Source organism: Cheilinus undulatus, linkage group 21, assembly GCF_018320785.1.
Source record: "Cheilinus undulatus linkage group 21, ASM1832078v1, whole genome shotgun sequence".
NCBI classification, from domain to species: domain Eukaryota; kingdom Metazoa; phylum Chordata; class Actinopteri; order Labriformes; family Labridae; genus Cheilinus; species Cheilinus undulatus.
This window is the reverse complement of record NC_054885.1, coordinates 5,406,893-5,422,071: the sequence shown is the minus strand read 5'-3', so window position 1 is coordinate 5,422,071 and position 15,179 is coordinate 5,406,893. Positions and strand designations below refer to the sequence as shown.

At 40.1% G+C, this 15,179-nt stretch overlaps 1 protein-coding gene across 1 annotated transcript in view; it reads right to left on the bottom strand.

Moving 5' to 3' along the window:
• usp43b (ubiquitin specific peptidase 43b) overlaps positions 1 to 15,179 on the bottom strand; it is a 135,712-nt gene that overhangs the window by 62,912 nt on the left and 57,621 nt on the right. Inside the window, exon 3 of the mRNA XM_041778623.1 lies at positions 11,238 to 11,341. Within this exon, the coding sequence (XP_041634557.1) occupies positions 11,238 to 11,341 (104 nt within the window). The remainder of the gene's footprint in view (positions 1 to 11,237; positions 11,342 to 15,179) is intronic.

The window sequence follows — 15,179 nt, the reverse complement described above, 5'->3', positions numbered from 1 at the left end:
AATCTTGAGAATGCATTTTCCACCTTTATTTGCACTAATTTTTGCCTATGTATATAGCTATCTTTTGCACTGTGAGTTGCCCACCCAGAGTCCTAGACTCAAAAAAATGACTGGTGATTGTTCTAAACATGTATAGGTTCACATTTCAAATGTCAAATCAAAACTTCATGAGCAGTAACAAAATTTCTTCTCATGAAAGCCATGAAAAACAAATCCTTTTTTGTGTTTTACTTCTTTTAAACTGCTGACAATTCCATATAATGTGCAATAATCATTAACCAGATGCTGAAAAGTCAAGTTCAAGTACTCCTGGGAAAAGGGACCAAAGCTCTCAGACTTGGGGCATTTCCTGACTATTTTACAAAACATGTCCAAATCACCATTTTTAGATCCAGTAGGTAAAGGGTTAAGTACATGAAGTTTGTCAGAATAAATGCATATCAGTTCCATATTGATTATTGGTCACATGCACTGCTAATAATCAGTATTTATAGCCACCCTGAAAACCCATTACTACTCGAGCCATACTTTAGCTACATCCAAGCTAGTTGCAACACAGGCAGCAGCCATTGTATAAACTGGGTGGCAGTACTACTAAACCCTGTCTGCAAGTACCAAAAACTCATGCCGAAGCAGGCTGAGAGAAGAGGGAACACATCTTCTCCTTCATGAAAAAGCTTGCCATTTGGTTCTTGCCTCAGGTTCAATAAAGAAATGTGGTCCAGTTCTGATAAAACTGCCGCTATACCATTGCTACATCTGAGCTAAACCCCACAGAAATAGTTATCAGGGTGTCTTATCAATATAAACTTTAAAACTAAAATGTCAAATTTTGCCCCAAAACATCTGCATTCTATAAAAATGACTACTAAGGGTGTGATGAGATCTTGCGAGACTGAAATAACAAGAGATTTCTCGTAGAGGAGAAAAATGTCTCACAATGCATAGATGCAGAAGCAGCATGCACTAGTAGTCCAATTGAACTGAAGATTGCCCATGCAACAGCCTTGACACTCTCAATTAAGTTGTGTAAGCGAGTAAAGAAAGAGGGAAAAAGTCATCCTCCATGACCTGTTGGAGTTGCCTTTTTGCAGCAATGAAACCTGAAGTAATGAGGATGTGACACGCTAATAACATGCATGGACGTTTGAAAAGAAATGCTGTTAAAATGCATGTTTGAGTAGAGAAGACGTAAACTACATGTGAGCAGCAGTGATGGTCAGTGGAAGAGAATTAAAAATAAAACTTCAAACTTAAAAAAAAATACAAACAAGTGAGTACAAATTGACTTAGCCTTATAGAATACAAATGAAATTCCTGTTGATACTTACAGCCAATATAACTGCAGTATATCTGCCATAAATATCAGCATATGTGCAAGTATATCAGATACAGGTGGCTAGGTTTAGGTGGTGCCACACACTCAGGACACACTCTGTTATTACTATAAAAATATGTATATGTTGGTTTTGGCTAAAATGAGTTTGGAAGTACCCGCATATTGGATATTGGCAAAAATCTAATATCCTGCATCCTTTGTTATTATTAGTATATTCTTCTTCTATGTTCCAGGGTGCAAACAGAAGCCCACACCCTCTTCAGAGACGAGGTCAATAAAATATAAAGTATAGATTCTGACTGAGAAAAAAGAAAGGCTAAAGATAGCCTCAGTTATTCTTAGTAATACCGTAAACATAAAAACCTGAGTGTCATAGAGACTAAATGAAAGTGAGGCGGTTTGTAATGTGAAACACTCGGCCACCCGTCGCTGAGCTCCACTGTAATAAAAACCTTTGACTGACAGATATTTTCATTGCAGTCTGCACCCACTGCAGCCTGTGACTCACACAGATCAGCGTCTTTGATCTAATTCAACATTTACTCACTTGATCAAAGAGCGTGAAGAGCAGGAGACGTCTAAATCAGAGCTATGGGGACGACTTCGCTCTGACAGAGGTACGGGATGGAGGTTTATGTGCACGTGTTTAAATTATGGGGGTGTTTATTAATGATTCTATCACATTTCTCTGACTTAACACCATCTATTCTTAAACATACATGCCAGTAACTGCTGTACTTCAAATATCTGTAAACATCTAGGTGTCTTACTTTGTTTTCTTCTGTTATCTCTGAGAGATTTCTGTAGAGCTGTGATTGTGATTCGCCCCAGCATGTGATGACAGAGAGCATAAATTACGATCAAATCACTCTCAGCTCGGCTTGTATTTGACTTGTTTGAACGTGTTTAAATGGCCGTGATGATTGCGTGGAGACAAACGGGGCTATTACACGGATGATTCTGCGCTCTGTCAACCCCGGAGGTTAGATCACATCAGACGCTGCTGAGGGCTGAACAGGCAGCCGTGAGGCCGAGGGACCTGGAGGTAAGAAGAGGTACAGGAGTCATGAGATATTTATTCAAACACACATCTCTTCTACGCAAGCTCCACACAGTCCCATTCAGAGTAAAATGTTTTATGTGGATCAGAAGGATGAGAGATTATTTACAAGGATGTAAACACTTATGCTGATCATATATGGTCCCCTGCAGTCAGTTAGTTGCTTTTTATTCTGAGAGTAAAAAATAAACCAGTGGTGAAAAAATGCAGTGCTCTGCAGTGATGGTATTATTTGCGGTTTTCTTCACCAACACCATCAAACTTTAACCTGTACTGATTCTTGTTTTGCAGAATAGTAAGCTTTAATCACATGGACAGTCTCTACAATCTCTCTCTCCTACTCATGTGATTTAATTTGTTTAAAATTGAGTTGCATTAAAAATTTAAACATGTCTCTAAAAAACTACAGAAATACTTGTACACTGCATGATCTCATGTGATTTACTGAAATAAAGTTTCTTCCTTAAATCTATTTTTATTGTACTTTTTCTACTTACTTATTGTTGTTTTTTTCAGTACACTTTCAGTAAAATAAAATCAAAGGGAACCTCAGTGCTTCTGACTCTACCTTGACCTCACAGCTAACATAGCTACAAAGCTAACACCGCTACGTAGCTAATGTAGCTTACCAGCAATTTCCACATACGAAGGCTGCGCTGCCATCCGCCGGGAAATTGCTCAGTTGAGCTCCAGGGCATCCCTGCAGTCCCACTCTGCTCCACTTTGTTGGACATACGCTGCTAGTCTATCTTCAGTGCTGGAGCAGATCGCTCCAATCAGCGTGCAGAGTGTACAGTCAACTTCAAAACAGAGCACACTGCACAGCCTCCCAGGGGCGTAGCTAGGGACTTAGGGCACCCTAGAAAAAATATTACACATGTCCCACCTTAACTGGCTAGCCAAGCAACAAATGTTGCCTCATTTGCCTTTTGTGCCTGTTTTTACTAAATTTACCAGCATTTTTTTGCAGTGTTGGACCACACCATTTGGACATCTTAGGGGAGGAGCAGGGGCCCCAAGTATTGTATTTTACTCAAAGGTTTCAGTCTGTTAACCACTTCATTTAGTCATCTTTTCAAGTGACTGATTCAATAATTACTAGTATGAGTAGGAGTATTAGGGCTACACGAAGAGAAAAAAACCCCAAAAGAATAAAAAAAAAAAATTTGATATCACGAGAAAAAAGTCTTAATATTACGAGAATAAAGTCATAATATTATGAGAATAAAGTCATAATATTATGAGAATAAATTCATGATACTATGAGAAGAAAAGTCGTAATATTATGAGAAAAAAGCCGTAATATTAGGAGAATAAAGTCGTAATATCACAAGAAAAAGTCATAATATTACGAGAATAAAGTCGTAAAATTACGAGAAAAAAATATTACAAGAAAGCAGCCCGCCGTTAAAATGAGCAATGTTAAGCATCTTGTGAAGCTATACTTTAGTATTGGTCTCACAAATAAGGAAATACTTCATCTTTTGGCACATCAGCATCAAATTATTATAAGAATCAGGACAATATTCCGTTGTAGATCCATGGCACCGCAGCAGACTGTCTTTCTTATAATATATTATTCTCGTAATATTACTATTTTTTTTCTCGCAATATAACGAGTTTTTTCTCATAATATTACAAGTTTTTTCTCGTAATTTACGACTTTATTCTTGTAATATTACAACTTTTTTCTCATAATATTACAACTTTTTTCTCGTAATGTTACAACTTTTTTCTCGTAATATTAGAACTTTTTTCTCGTAATATCATATTATGGCTTTATTCTCGTAATGTTAAAAAAACATTACGAGCTTACGAGCTTACGAGCTACACCCCTGCAGCCTCCCCATAGTAATCGTCACTATCAACATCACGTCTCATCCTGCTGCAGGAGCAAGAGGTCACTGGGAGGTCAGTTGGTCACAAAGCCACAATGGCACTATTAACGAGGGAAAGTTCACTTTTGAGGTAAAAACTCCCCAGAATTTTACATGAAAAAGATAAATCCTTTCAGCAAACATTGATCTTTTAACTTGATAATGTACTCATCCATAAAAGAAGCAATAAAATCCTGAAATATTGTTGAAATAAATGGCAAATCAACCCCAACGAGGCAAAATATTCCACTGTTGACATACTATTCATGCATGAACTTGCGGTTCCTTCATGATCTCTGATTCTTGTGTCCATCTAATCAGGACGTAGCACTGCAGCGCAGCGCTACAGACACGCTTCCAGTGAGCGAGGTCCCCCGCCTTTGGTAGAAGCAAAACTGTAATGCTGTGGAGCGCGGCGCAGCCATTGTATATGGAAACTGCAGGTTAAGCTAATCTAACAGAACAGCTATGTAAGCTACGTAGGTATGCTATTTACGTAGCTAAACTGGCTTTGGCCACCAGCTAACTTAGCTACTTTAGCTTATGTAGTAATGTTAATCATGTAGCTAGCATAGCTATGTTACCTCCAACCAAATCTAATGTAGCTAAAGTGAGCCATCGTTCATGAAACTACTTCTAAAACAAGTCTAAACATTATTTAACCCCTGATTAGAACTCTGACCTTTCTCTGTTTCATTTATGAAATGTTTTGAAGTCTGAAATGTTTGCATTTTGGTTATTTTATTAATATAGCTCCTAGACTTTGTTTAGGAATAAAACTGAACCTAAAAAATCCTGAACTGGAAATACAACATACGGCAAGATGACGGCACTTCCTCTCGAACAAACTTGTCCTCTTTTCAGTCCATACATAATTTCCTTTACTACCTTCCTGTGGCTTGGTATCTCTGCAGTTATAAGAATAGATAACAGCTTTCCAACAGCTTTTCAACCCTGTTTTGTCAAGAAAGGGTATGGAGATTTCCACTGCTGAAATAGCCTCAGACTTCACTCTTCCTGCAGCATTTTGTCGCTGCATAAAGTTTGTGCTCAGTAAACCTCGTCATGTTTCCCCCTTTAACATCTCACCCTCTATCCCTGGATAACACAACACTTGAGTGGGTGAGAGGAACAAATTTCAGCTGGCAGGCTGCTGCTTCCTGGATCGACACACCCAGAGTGTCACAGCTGAAACATTTGACAGTGAGGGGAGTAATTAAGAGATGAGCTCTGACAGATGTATTACCGGCAGTCACACTGAGCTGACAGTTTTCCGAGGATTTGGCAGATGGAAGATGGTTCAGACAAACAAGATGTAAGAAGATAGGTCCACAGGGACAACTTTCAGAGACAGAATTAATCATAAATCACGTTTGGTGCTGAATCTCAGACGCAGATGAACGAACGGTGTGGTCAGTTGGTAATGGATGGAGTCCAGCTGGTGTAGATGAGCCAAAATCTACATCTGACTAATGTATAAGAACAGAGAAAAGGGGCATATGGACATCGGTTAGCCTGAAATTTATTGGATATTAGGGCTGTAACAATTCCAGATTTTACCCTGATTGGACACCAAAAACATAGATATTCTAGGCACACAGTGTTGGTTAGATTCTTGCTTTTAGAGAGAGAATGTACTGTCTGAGTGCAAGAAAGCTTCAAACAACACAGACTTTAACCATTAATTAAAATACATATACTACATACAGTGAATCAAGTACAAATTTTCTAAGCTACTGTGTTGCTATCCTGTCATATTACAAGCTTTATCCACCTCCAGGGACACTGGAGGTCCCCAGCCTCTGGCACAGTTATTCTAAGGACACCCAGGCTGAAAAGTTTAAGAACCTCTGGCACAGGACAAGGGAGCACTGGGCCAAGATACCAGCATCCTGTAGCCTGGTCACCACAGACTTGAATAGGTTTGCCCCTTTGCCTTCTACATCAGGCACAGTTTCTTTTTTTTTTTACCATGCATAATCCCCATGCACGCCAGGGATCTTATTTTTTATGCTGATATAGTAAGTGGCAGTCATTGGTTTGCAAATCCACCATTAAGAGGAAAGAAGAAGAGACAACCATGGCATGTACTAAAGTCAACATTTGTTGATGCTCTGTGTGAACAATGGACTCCATGCTGCAGGCTAATATAGATGTTTTTATGATATCTAAGATGCCAAGAATGACCATCTTCCTACTGCCATGTCTACTGTGTAGCTCAGAGGATGAAACAGGTCCATGCTGCATGGATACTACAGATTTTCAGACAAGGTTGCATTAATATCTGTGTCATACTTTCCATAAGTACACAAGAATCCTAACACCTTAGACCAGGCTTGTGATCAGATCGCCCAAATAGAACTGGACTATTTGGTTTATTATATCCAGGCCCTGATGCAAAGCCTCCCTAAACATCCGATTACATTTTATACTAATCCAAAATTTCATTTTCTCATCACTCTATAAGGAAGACCATCTTTGGTGCCTCCGCCATGTTCAAGACTGTCTGGATGCGGACCGTTTATCTCTGACGTCTGCTCTTATAGACCGTTCATCTAAAATGCCCTATATCTCAGAATGGAAATATGATAAAACTTTCCAAGTAAAATCTGATTAAACTTCTGTTTAGTTAGGGTAAAGACACTAAAAGTTAAAACCCGACCTGCAAAACCTGATTATGAAATGTTAAATGAAGCTGAGTTGTCCTCCATGAAGACATTCTAAGCAGACAGCATAGCTTACCTCGCTCTGTTAGCTGCGTAAGCTACATAGATAACAGTTAAACATAGATAATGTAGCTACATGGCTCAACCTAAGCTTACAAAACAGCTATGTATGCTATATATCTGAGTTGTGTTTGCTACGTTTGCTTAAGCTCAAGTTACCTAAGCTAACAAAGCTATAGATAATCAGATTCATAGCTGAAGTAGCTAACATTGTTCAAGCTAAGCTCACAAAGCAGCCATGTATGCTATGAGTCTATATTATCTACATAGCTAAATTATGTTTAGCTACGTTTGCTAAAGCTCAAGTTGCTCAAGCTAAGCTCACAAAACAGCTACGTAAGCTACATATCCAAGTTATGTTTAGCTACATTTGCTAAAGCTCAAGTTCGTAGCTGACGTAGCTAACATCGCTCAAGCTAAGCTCACAAAGCTGCTATGTATGTTATGTATGTTCACTATCTACATAGCTAAGTTATGTTTAGCTATGTTCGCTAAAGCTCAAGTTGCTTAAGCTAACTTAGGTATAGATGATGAAGCTACATAGGTGATGAAGCTAACATTGCTAAAGCTAAGCTCACAAAGCAGCTATGTATGTTATGTATGTACACTATCTACAAAGCTAAGTTATGTTTAGCTATGTTTGCTAAAGCTACAAGTTGCTGAAGATAACTTATCTATAGCTAATGGAACTACATAGCCGATGTAGCCAACATTGCTGAAGCTAATTTCACAAAGTTATCTTTAGCTATGTACCCTAAATCTGAAGCTTCCAAAGCTAACTTGGCTATAGATAATGGAGCTACATAGCTAACTTAGCTAACAAGCTAAAGATAAGCTCACAAAGCAGTTATGTAAGCTTTGTATCTACATTATCTACATGGCTTATTTTTGTGTAGCTATGTTTGCTTGAACTCACATAGCTAAAGTTAACTTAGCTACATTGGCTCATATAGTATTGGTAATTATGTACCTAGTATAGCTATGCTAGCTTTATGAATCTAATGCAAGCCATGATAAGCAATTAGCATGTCTTAAGAGCAGCACAGAAAGGCATTGTTCTGACTAGAAAACAAAAATAAAGTATTTGGGATGTTGAGGGTTATACTCATGTTTAACTAATGATGAGTAACCACGTTAACAGTATCAATCTGCAAAGAGTAACCAAGGCTGGTGGAGCTAACTGCTAACTTTGGCCACACTCTACTCAGCACACCAGCCTGACATCACAGACCAAAAATAAAGACATAAAATGTTACATTGTGACAATGGGAAACTGAAACTTACAGGGCAGAGAATGAAATATTTAATGGATGCAGCCTGGACAGTGAGTTTTGGATGCAGTATCTAACACATGCATGCTGTTAGGACATGGTGCAATGGCTTAGTCTGGTTTCATGAATGATTTTTACATGCCCAAATGCTTAAAACAATTATAACTAGGATATTCAAGTCAATGTTAACACATTCAATTTAAGTAATCCATTTAAGATGTTAAAAAACTGCAAAAGCATGCACTAGACTGCCTTTATCACGTCCTAAAATAGGGGATAATATAAGTATGAATACCCTACAGAATTCTCAGTAATCACAAAAATGCAGACAAAATCCTGCACCATCCAAACTGCACAAACACATTGGCAACATTCGGAGCAAAAACTGGGACCAGTATGAATGAGAAAGAAAGACTGAAACACATTAAATCCACCTCCATTGGATGATGCAAACATGGAGAAAGGGGCCTGGAAGTGTAAGAAAGACGGCAGAAAGACCTTTTCAGTCCACAAAAAAACATCGCAACACAAAGCTGTGCGTAATTGACTCGAAGTCTGAGTGAGGCAGCTCTCCCAGTGGGCTGCAGCTGACAGATGCATTTATTATGTAAAAAAATAACCGCCTCTTTATTTCCTGGATGACTGATTGATGGGAGTCATGAGGAGATCCAGCTGCATCACACAGAAATGGTGATAATGCACGCGGCTAAAAAGACTGGTTTTCTTGGCTTTCTTCACCCACGTGGAGCCAAAGAGATGGTTTATAAAGGAAATTTCTCCCTGTGATCCAAAACATGCCAGACTAATTCAGCAGGCATCACAGCAGTCAGAATTCACCAACACTGGCACAGCTGAAAACCTTTTATTTCTTTTTTTTGTGCACAAAATGAAGGAATTCTCAATAAGCTCTGGTAATAAAGAGACCAAGAGACTCAGAGGTAATGGTAGCAGGATGGTTTTCATCTACTTTTACTTTATTTCTACCCATACCTGCTTGGTAATAACACTTTAGGAGCCATGTAGATTTACTGTTCTTCTCTACAGGCGTCTGTGTCTCTGAGGAAGTCTCCATTACATCAGCTGTATGCAGCAAAGACACTATAATCTGATCAATGAGGCCTAAATACCACATAAGAACAGGCAGGCTGTGTGATGTTGACTTGTCTCTGTGCAGGATTTTACATTCTTCTATTTTAGTCACTTATCCATGTGAGGATAAGGAAAAAAACAGGAGCGTAGAGGCTGGCTATAACGTAAATACAGTGGCCTTTGTCTTGATGGCTGATCTGACATTTGGACCATCTGACATCATTCAAAGCTGCTGTACAGTAAACAAAGGTCCCATGAGTCTTCATATGGCATTGCACTCACTGCTTGGGGTTCCAAATTATTATGCAAATTGGATTCTAGTATCATAAAAATTAATTTTTGTTTTGTTTTTCAGTTAAACGCGTGGATGGTTTTGTGTCTCGGGGCTCTTTGGATCACTGAAATCAATCTCAGACACCTGTGATCATTAGTTTGCCAGGTGAGACCAATTAAAGGAAAACTACTTAAGAAGGGCAAGCCACAGGTTTCAAGCAATATGGGAAAGAAAAGGATCTCTGCTTCTGAAAAGCATCAAATACAGCAGTGCCTGGGACAAGGCAATGACAACATTAGATATTTCAGGAGAACTTGATCATGAGGAAAGTTTCTGCCTGACAAATTCATCGGATTAAGAGAGCAGCTGCTAAAATGCCATTACAAAGCAGCAAACAGGTATTTGAAGCTGCTGGTGCCTCTGGAGTCCCACAAACCTCAAAGTGTAGGATCCTCCAGAGGCTTGCAGTCGTGCATAAACCTACTATTCAGCCACCTCTAATCAATGCTCACAAGCAGAAACGGTTGCAGTGGGCCTAGAAATACATGAAGACTCATTTTCAAACAGTTTTGTTTACTGATGAGTGCCGTGCAACCCTGGATGGTCCAGATGGATGGAGTAGTGGATGGTTGATGGATGGCCACCATGTCCCAACAAGGCTGTGATGTCAGCAAGGAGGGGGCGGAGTCATGTTTTGGGCTGGAATCATAGGGAGAGAAATAGTAGGCCCCTTTAGGGTCCCTGAAGGTGTGAAAATGACCTCGGCAAAGTATATAGAGTTTCTGACTGACCACTTTCTTCCATGGTACAAAAAGAAGAACCGTGCCTTCTGTAGCAAAATTATCTTCATGCATGACAATACACCATCTCATGCTGTGAAAAATACCTCTGTGTCATTGGCTGCTGTGGGCAAAAAAGGAGAGAAACTCATGGTGTGACCCCCATCCTCCCCTGACCTCAACCCTACTGAGAACCTTTGGAGCATCCTCAAGCTAAAGATCTATGAGGGTGGGAGGCAGTTCACATCATAACAGCAGCTATGGGAGGATATTCTGACATCCTGCAAAGAAATTCAAGCAGAAACTCTCCAAAAACTCACAAGTTCAATGGATGCAAGAATAGTGAAGGTGATATCAAAGAAGGGCTCCTATGTTAACATGGAACTTTGCCTGTTAAGATGTTTTTGATTGAAATAGCTTTGATTTCAGTGAATATGACCTCCTAATGCTGCAAATTCAACAAATGACCATTTTCAGTTCTTTATGACCTATAAAATATTTTGAAACTCTGTTGTGCATAATAATGTGGAACAGTGCATTTTGAGGGGTTTATTTTTGAAAATTGAGAGAACTGAGTCTCTTCATAGAACGGCTCTTTTCTATCATGGAGGGATTTCACAAAACGAGAGAGAAAAGTTGTTAAAAAGTGGCAGTACCTTGCCAGTTTGCACTGTGAGCGATCCTAGAATGCTTGCAGCACAAACCGGGAACCAGGGATCACCATTATGGTGTCATTTGTTATTGTTATGATTATGAACCCCTTGGCAGTGTAATGTGTTTAATCAGGCTGATAATCCTATTGTATAAAGAGAGGAGACTCACTTGTACTGTGCTTGGAAATGTTCCTGGACAAAGCTGTGCTGGTCTCGGTGGTTCGTGGATTGAGACAAATCAGGGGACGGGACTTCCTCGGCTCCACCTGGACCCTGCAGCAAAGAGCAAAGAGGAGGTTAACAAAAGAGCAGTGAAATCCATGCCTACGTAGAGAGAGAGAGGGAGAGAGGGTAAAAATGCATGTATAAAATATCCAGAGATGCCCACAGAATACAGATTTAGCTCCTTCGTCATTTTCCTCGTTAATAAAGTGAGATTCAGCGGTGGAGGGAAGCACTGACCTAAACCTAACCTCCTGGGAATAAACTAAAATCTGGAATCTTTTATCTTCTCACCTAAAACAAAAATGAAAGTGGCCTTGGATGAAGATAAAAGAGAAGAGAAAAAAACAAAAAGATAACAAGAGGCTGATCACTGAAATACTTGCAAGGTCACACAACAAAAGTGTGTGTTTGGGGGATAAAACACACTCAGGGAGAGTCTCAGAGAGGCTGCAGAGCCAGAGTGACACACAAATAATGGAATAACCTTCTGCATCACTTTAAAAACACAGGACATGGGTGCTATGTGGACTGCATAACACATTAAATGCAATTTTTTCTAAATGTGATAATCTACGGTGAAAAAAATGTGCTGTCTTACAATATAATGACAACAAACGTCTGAGATAACCTCTGTGAAATAGACAAACATTTCTAATGTCTTATAAGTGGCATGATGGACAAACTAAGAGGGGATAATTTAATTCCTGAGTGAGTCAGTATCTAACTGCTGAACTCTGAAGGAACTGCATTTTTTGCACTTCTGCATAAGCTTCTTTTTGCACTATTGGAGGTTACAACTTGAAAAGAACAGAATCTATATATAGCATATTTATTTTTTGTGTTAAAGAGTTGCAATCATTTTGTTCTCACCTGCATGCCGCACATTGGAAACAGGAGGGGAGAGATGGAGCTGCATGCCAAGATCACTTACAGCAGCATGCATGTAAATAAATGCATTAAGCTCACAGACAACACAGTATAAAACATTTTTAATAAAACTGAGGTCTGAAATTTTGCTACAGAAATAAACAAATAAAAAATGCTGGTTTCAAAAAGTTTTGCTCGTTTTTACGTTATCCTGACAGTTTAAGCCTTTTGCAAAAGGGTGAAGAGGCTTATACCTTGGCAAAACACCAAAAGAGGTGAATGATATTAACAGCAACTGTTATAATAACAGGATTAGGGTCACACTGCTTAATCGGCTGGATGATTTAATCGAGTATTATAGCCTAAAAAAAAAAATCATTAATCGGTAAAAAATCAGCCGATAGATACTGATGCTAACACTTGTATTTTCACTGATAAAGTGCAGGGAATAAGACTTGGTTGTACCTAGACATGAGGTCTGTATTCTACTTTTTATCCAGTAGAGCAGGGCTATTCAGTTAGTATAAAATGAGGGCCAGTTAAGCAAGGTTCCTAAAGAAGGACCAGAGAGATGTTGCACAACATGCCAACCCATGCCGCTGCTAGTTAACTTTGCAAAGCAGATGGATACGCCCGTTTCCTTGTTTCTCACTGGGTGCTTGCATGCCTATAGTCGCCAACTAATACTTAAAAAATGACCCACACATTTTGTAAACAACGTGCATGTATTATATTTGCACAAAGACTTGTCACATTTATCTCCTGACTTGTCCCAGGATTCCTACCTCATGGTGTTGCAAGTTATCCCCATTGATTCAAATCTTCTTATTCCTGCCTAAAACGTGCTGCTCTCCTCCGCTGTCTCAGTGCTCACATTTCAACACCTGTGTCCATGTTCTTGCTGAGCATCACTAGCAGTTAACCTGACATGCCAGATGGATTTGTTTCACACATCCGTCCAGAAAACCTTCGATACTAAGCATTTGGGAAAGGGCAGAGGCTTTGAAAATGCTCGGAGGGTGATTGGATGAACGTTCTGTCTGTCACATCTTTACGGGCCAATCAGAGCAACAAAACACATGACTTAGCCACGACCGAGGTGTGCGTGTGTAGCTACCAAGGAGTAATGCGAACCATGGCGACTGTAGACATGTCGGTACATGACTTTTGTCGTTTTTGAAAAGAAAACAACTCACTGATGTTCTTTGTTCTTCTTTTAACGAAGAAATGTTGTCAAGTACTGATAACACTGGCGCTTTAGCAGCATACATGCTAATCTCTTCCACCATAATTGCACCTTGTTACTGCTTGCTTATGTCATGATTCCTCAGTGCCTGAAAGTACTGCCCCTTGTAGCTGATTGGTCCTGTCACTTACTAACCAGGCTCAAACGGTTCAGATGGGAGTTTTTGCAAGATGGATTCGCCTGTGAGAAACAAGGAAACGGGCGTATCCATCTGCTTTGCAAGGTTAGCGTTTTATGATAAGTTGTAAAATAAACAATAACTCTATAAATTTCCTGTTTCAGTTCAACCTGCTTGTCCATGAGTCATGACGTGACTCATGTCTGTTTCTGTTGGCAAGCTAAAGTTGGGATAACCTTGCCTAAATTTAGTTCTCTTAGCCTAGTCAGTAACGAAACGATGAACGTAATGGTGCAACATCTCAGGCAGCTGCCAGATCACAGATTCCTAAATATGATGCTCCTCACACCCCCAAAAATTAATTGGCTGATATATATAGATCTGTTTGCCACATTTGCCTCCACTGGCAGCGGTATGTGGCTCCTCCCTGTTTGACTCTCAGACCATCTAGGAGGCTGTCTCGATAAGTTCTAAGCATGCTATTGGCTAATCCCACTCATACTGCCACATTCAAACTGCCAAATCTTTGCTGCTCCCTCTGCAAAACTCTTGTTACAACCCTCCTCCACCCCAGCTACTCCTTTATGCTATATCTGACTTAATCAATACGATTCTGTTCTCACTGATGCCGGCTCTGCTCTGGGATTTTTTGCCGCTTCTCTCCCTGCCTCAGGCTTTCCTTGTAGGCATGGGAAAGGCAGGAACATGTGCTGTTCAGCAATAAGTGCAGATCAATAACTGCCAATGAAGAAAAATATTTATCTTTGAAAATGATGTGTATTTTTTGACAGTTAGGATCAGCGATAAGGTGACGTCTGTACTTCGACAGATTGCAGATGCATTCTTTTTCTCTACAATCTAACATCGTCCCATTGCACGCCCCTATATCTAATGTTGACTGGAGTCAAAATCCTTTTAGCTTGAGCATACTTGGCCAATAAAGCCAATTCTGATTCTGACATCTTTGCAGGCATCTAAATTTCCTCAAACACTCTATCAGGTATCGTGTTTTCCTTTAAAGGTCATAAAGAGAAATACAAGCAGCCTTTCAGCCTTTTTGCTCTGCTCCCACGTTATCAGTCCTACATCAGTCTGCATAAAAGTCAGCTACTTGAGAGTGCATTAAGTCATTTTATCATTTCAGCTGTGCTTTTACACCAGGCTGCTCGGGCCAAACAGAAATGCATCCTGGGAGATTTCTCTGTTGACACATGCTCCCTCTCTCTGTTTACTATTCTCTGATTTCCAGCTCGCTCTCATACTGGCTGCTACTGTTCGCAGGCTGGCAGCTCGACCGTGACCTCCGCTTACAAACACAGCTGAAAGGAGGTTAAGAGTTTCTAAATGGGAGAGGGAAGTGGAGGGCGGGAGCGTTGGTGTATGTGTGCCCGAGGACGCCGTGTGAGACGGGGACACGCTGAGAGTCCTTTACAGTTCACCTCCACTTTAAATCCAGACTCTATTCTCCTAAAGCATTTGAGCTTTGCAGAGGCAGAGTGTGAAACCTGAACCGTCCTGCTGCTCCGGGCTTCAGCAGACACACACAACGACAAATCCTGACCCCCTCTGTCGCTCCTTCCTCTCTGCTCGGATGTCAGGAGATTTCTGTCCCTGAGTCACTTTCTCCTACAACGTCAGGACTGCCAACCCAGCTG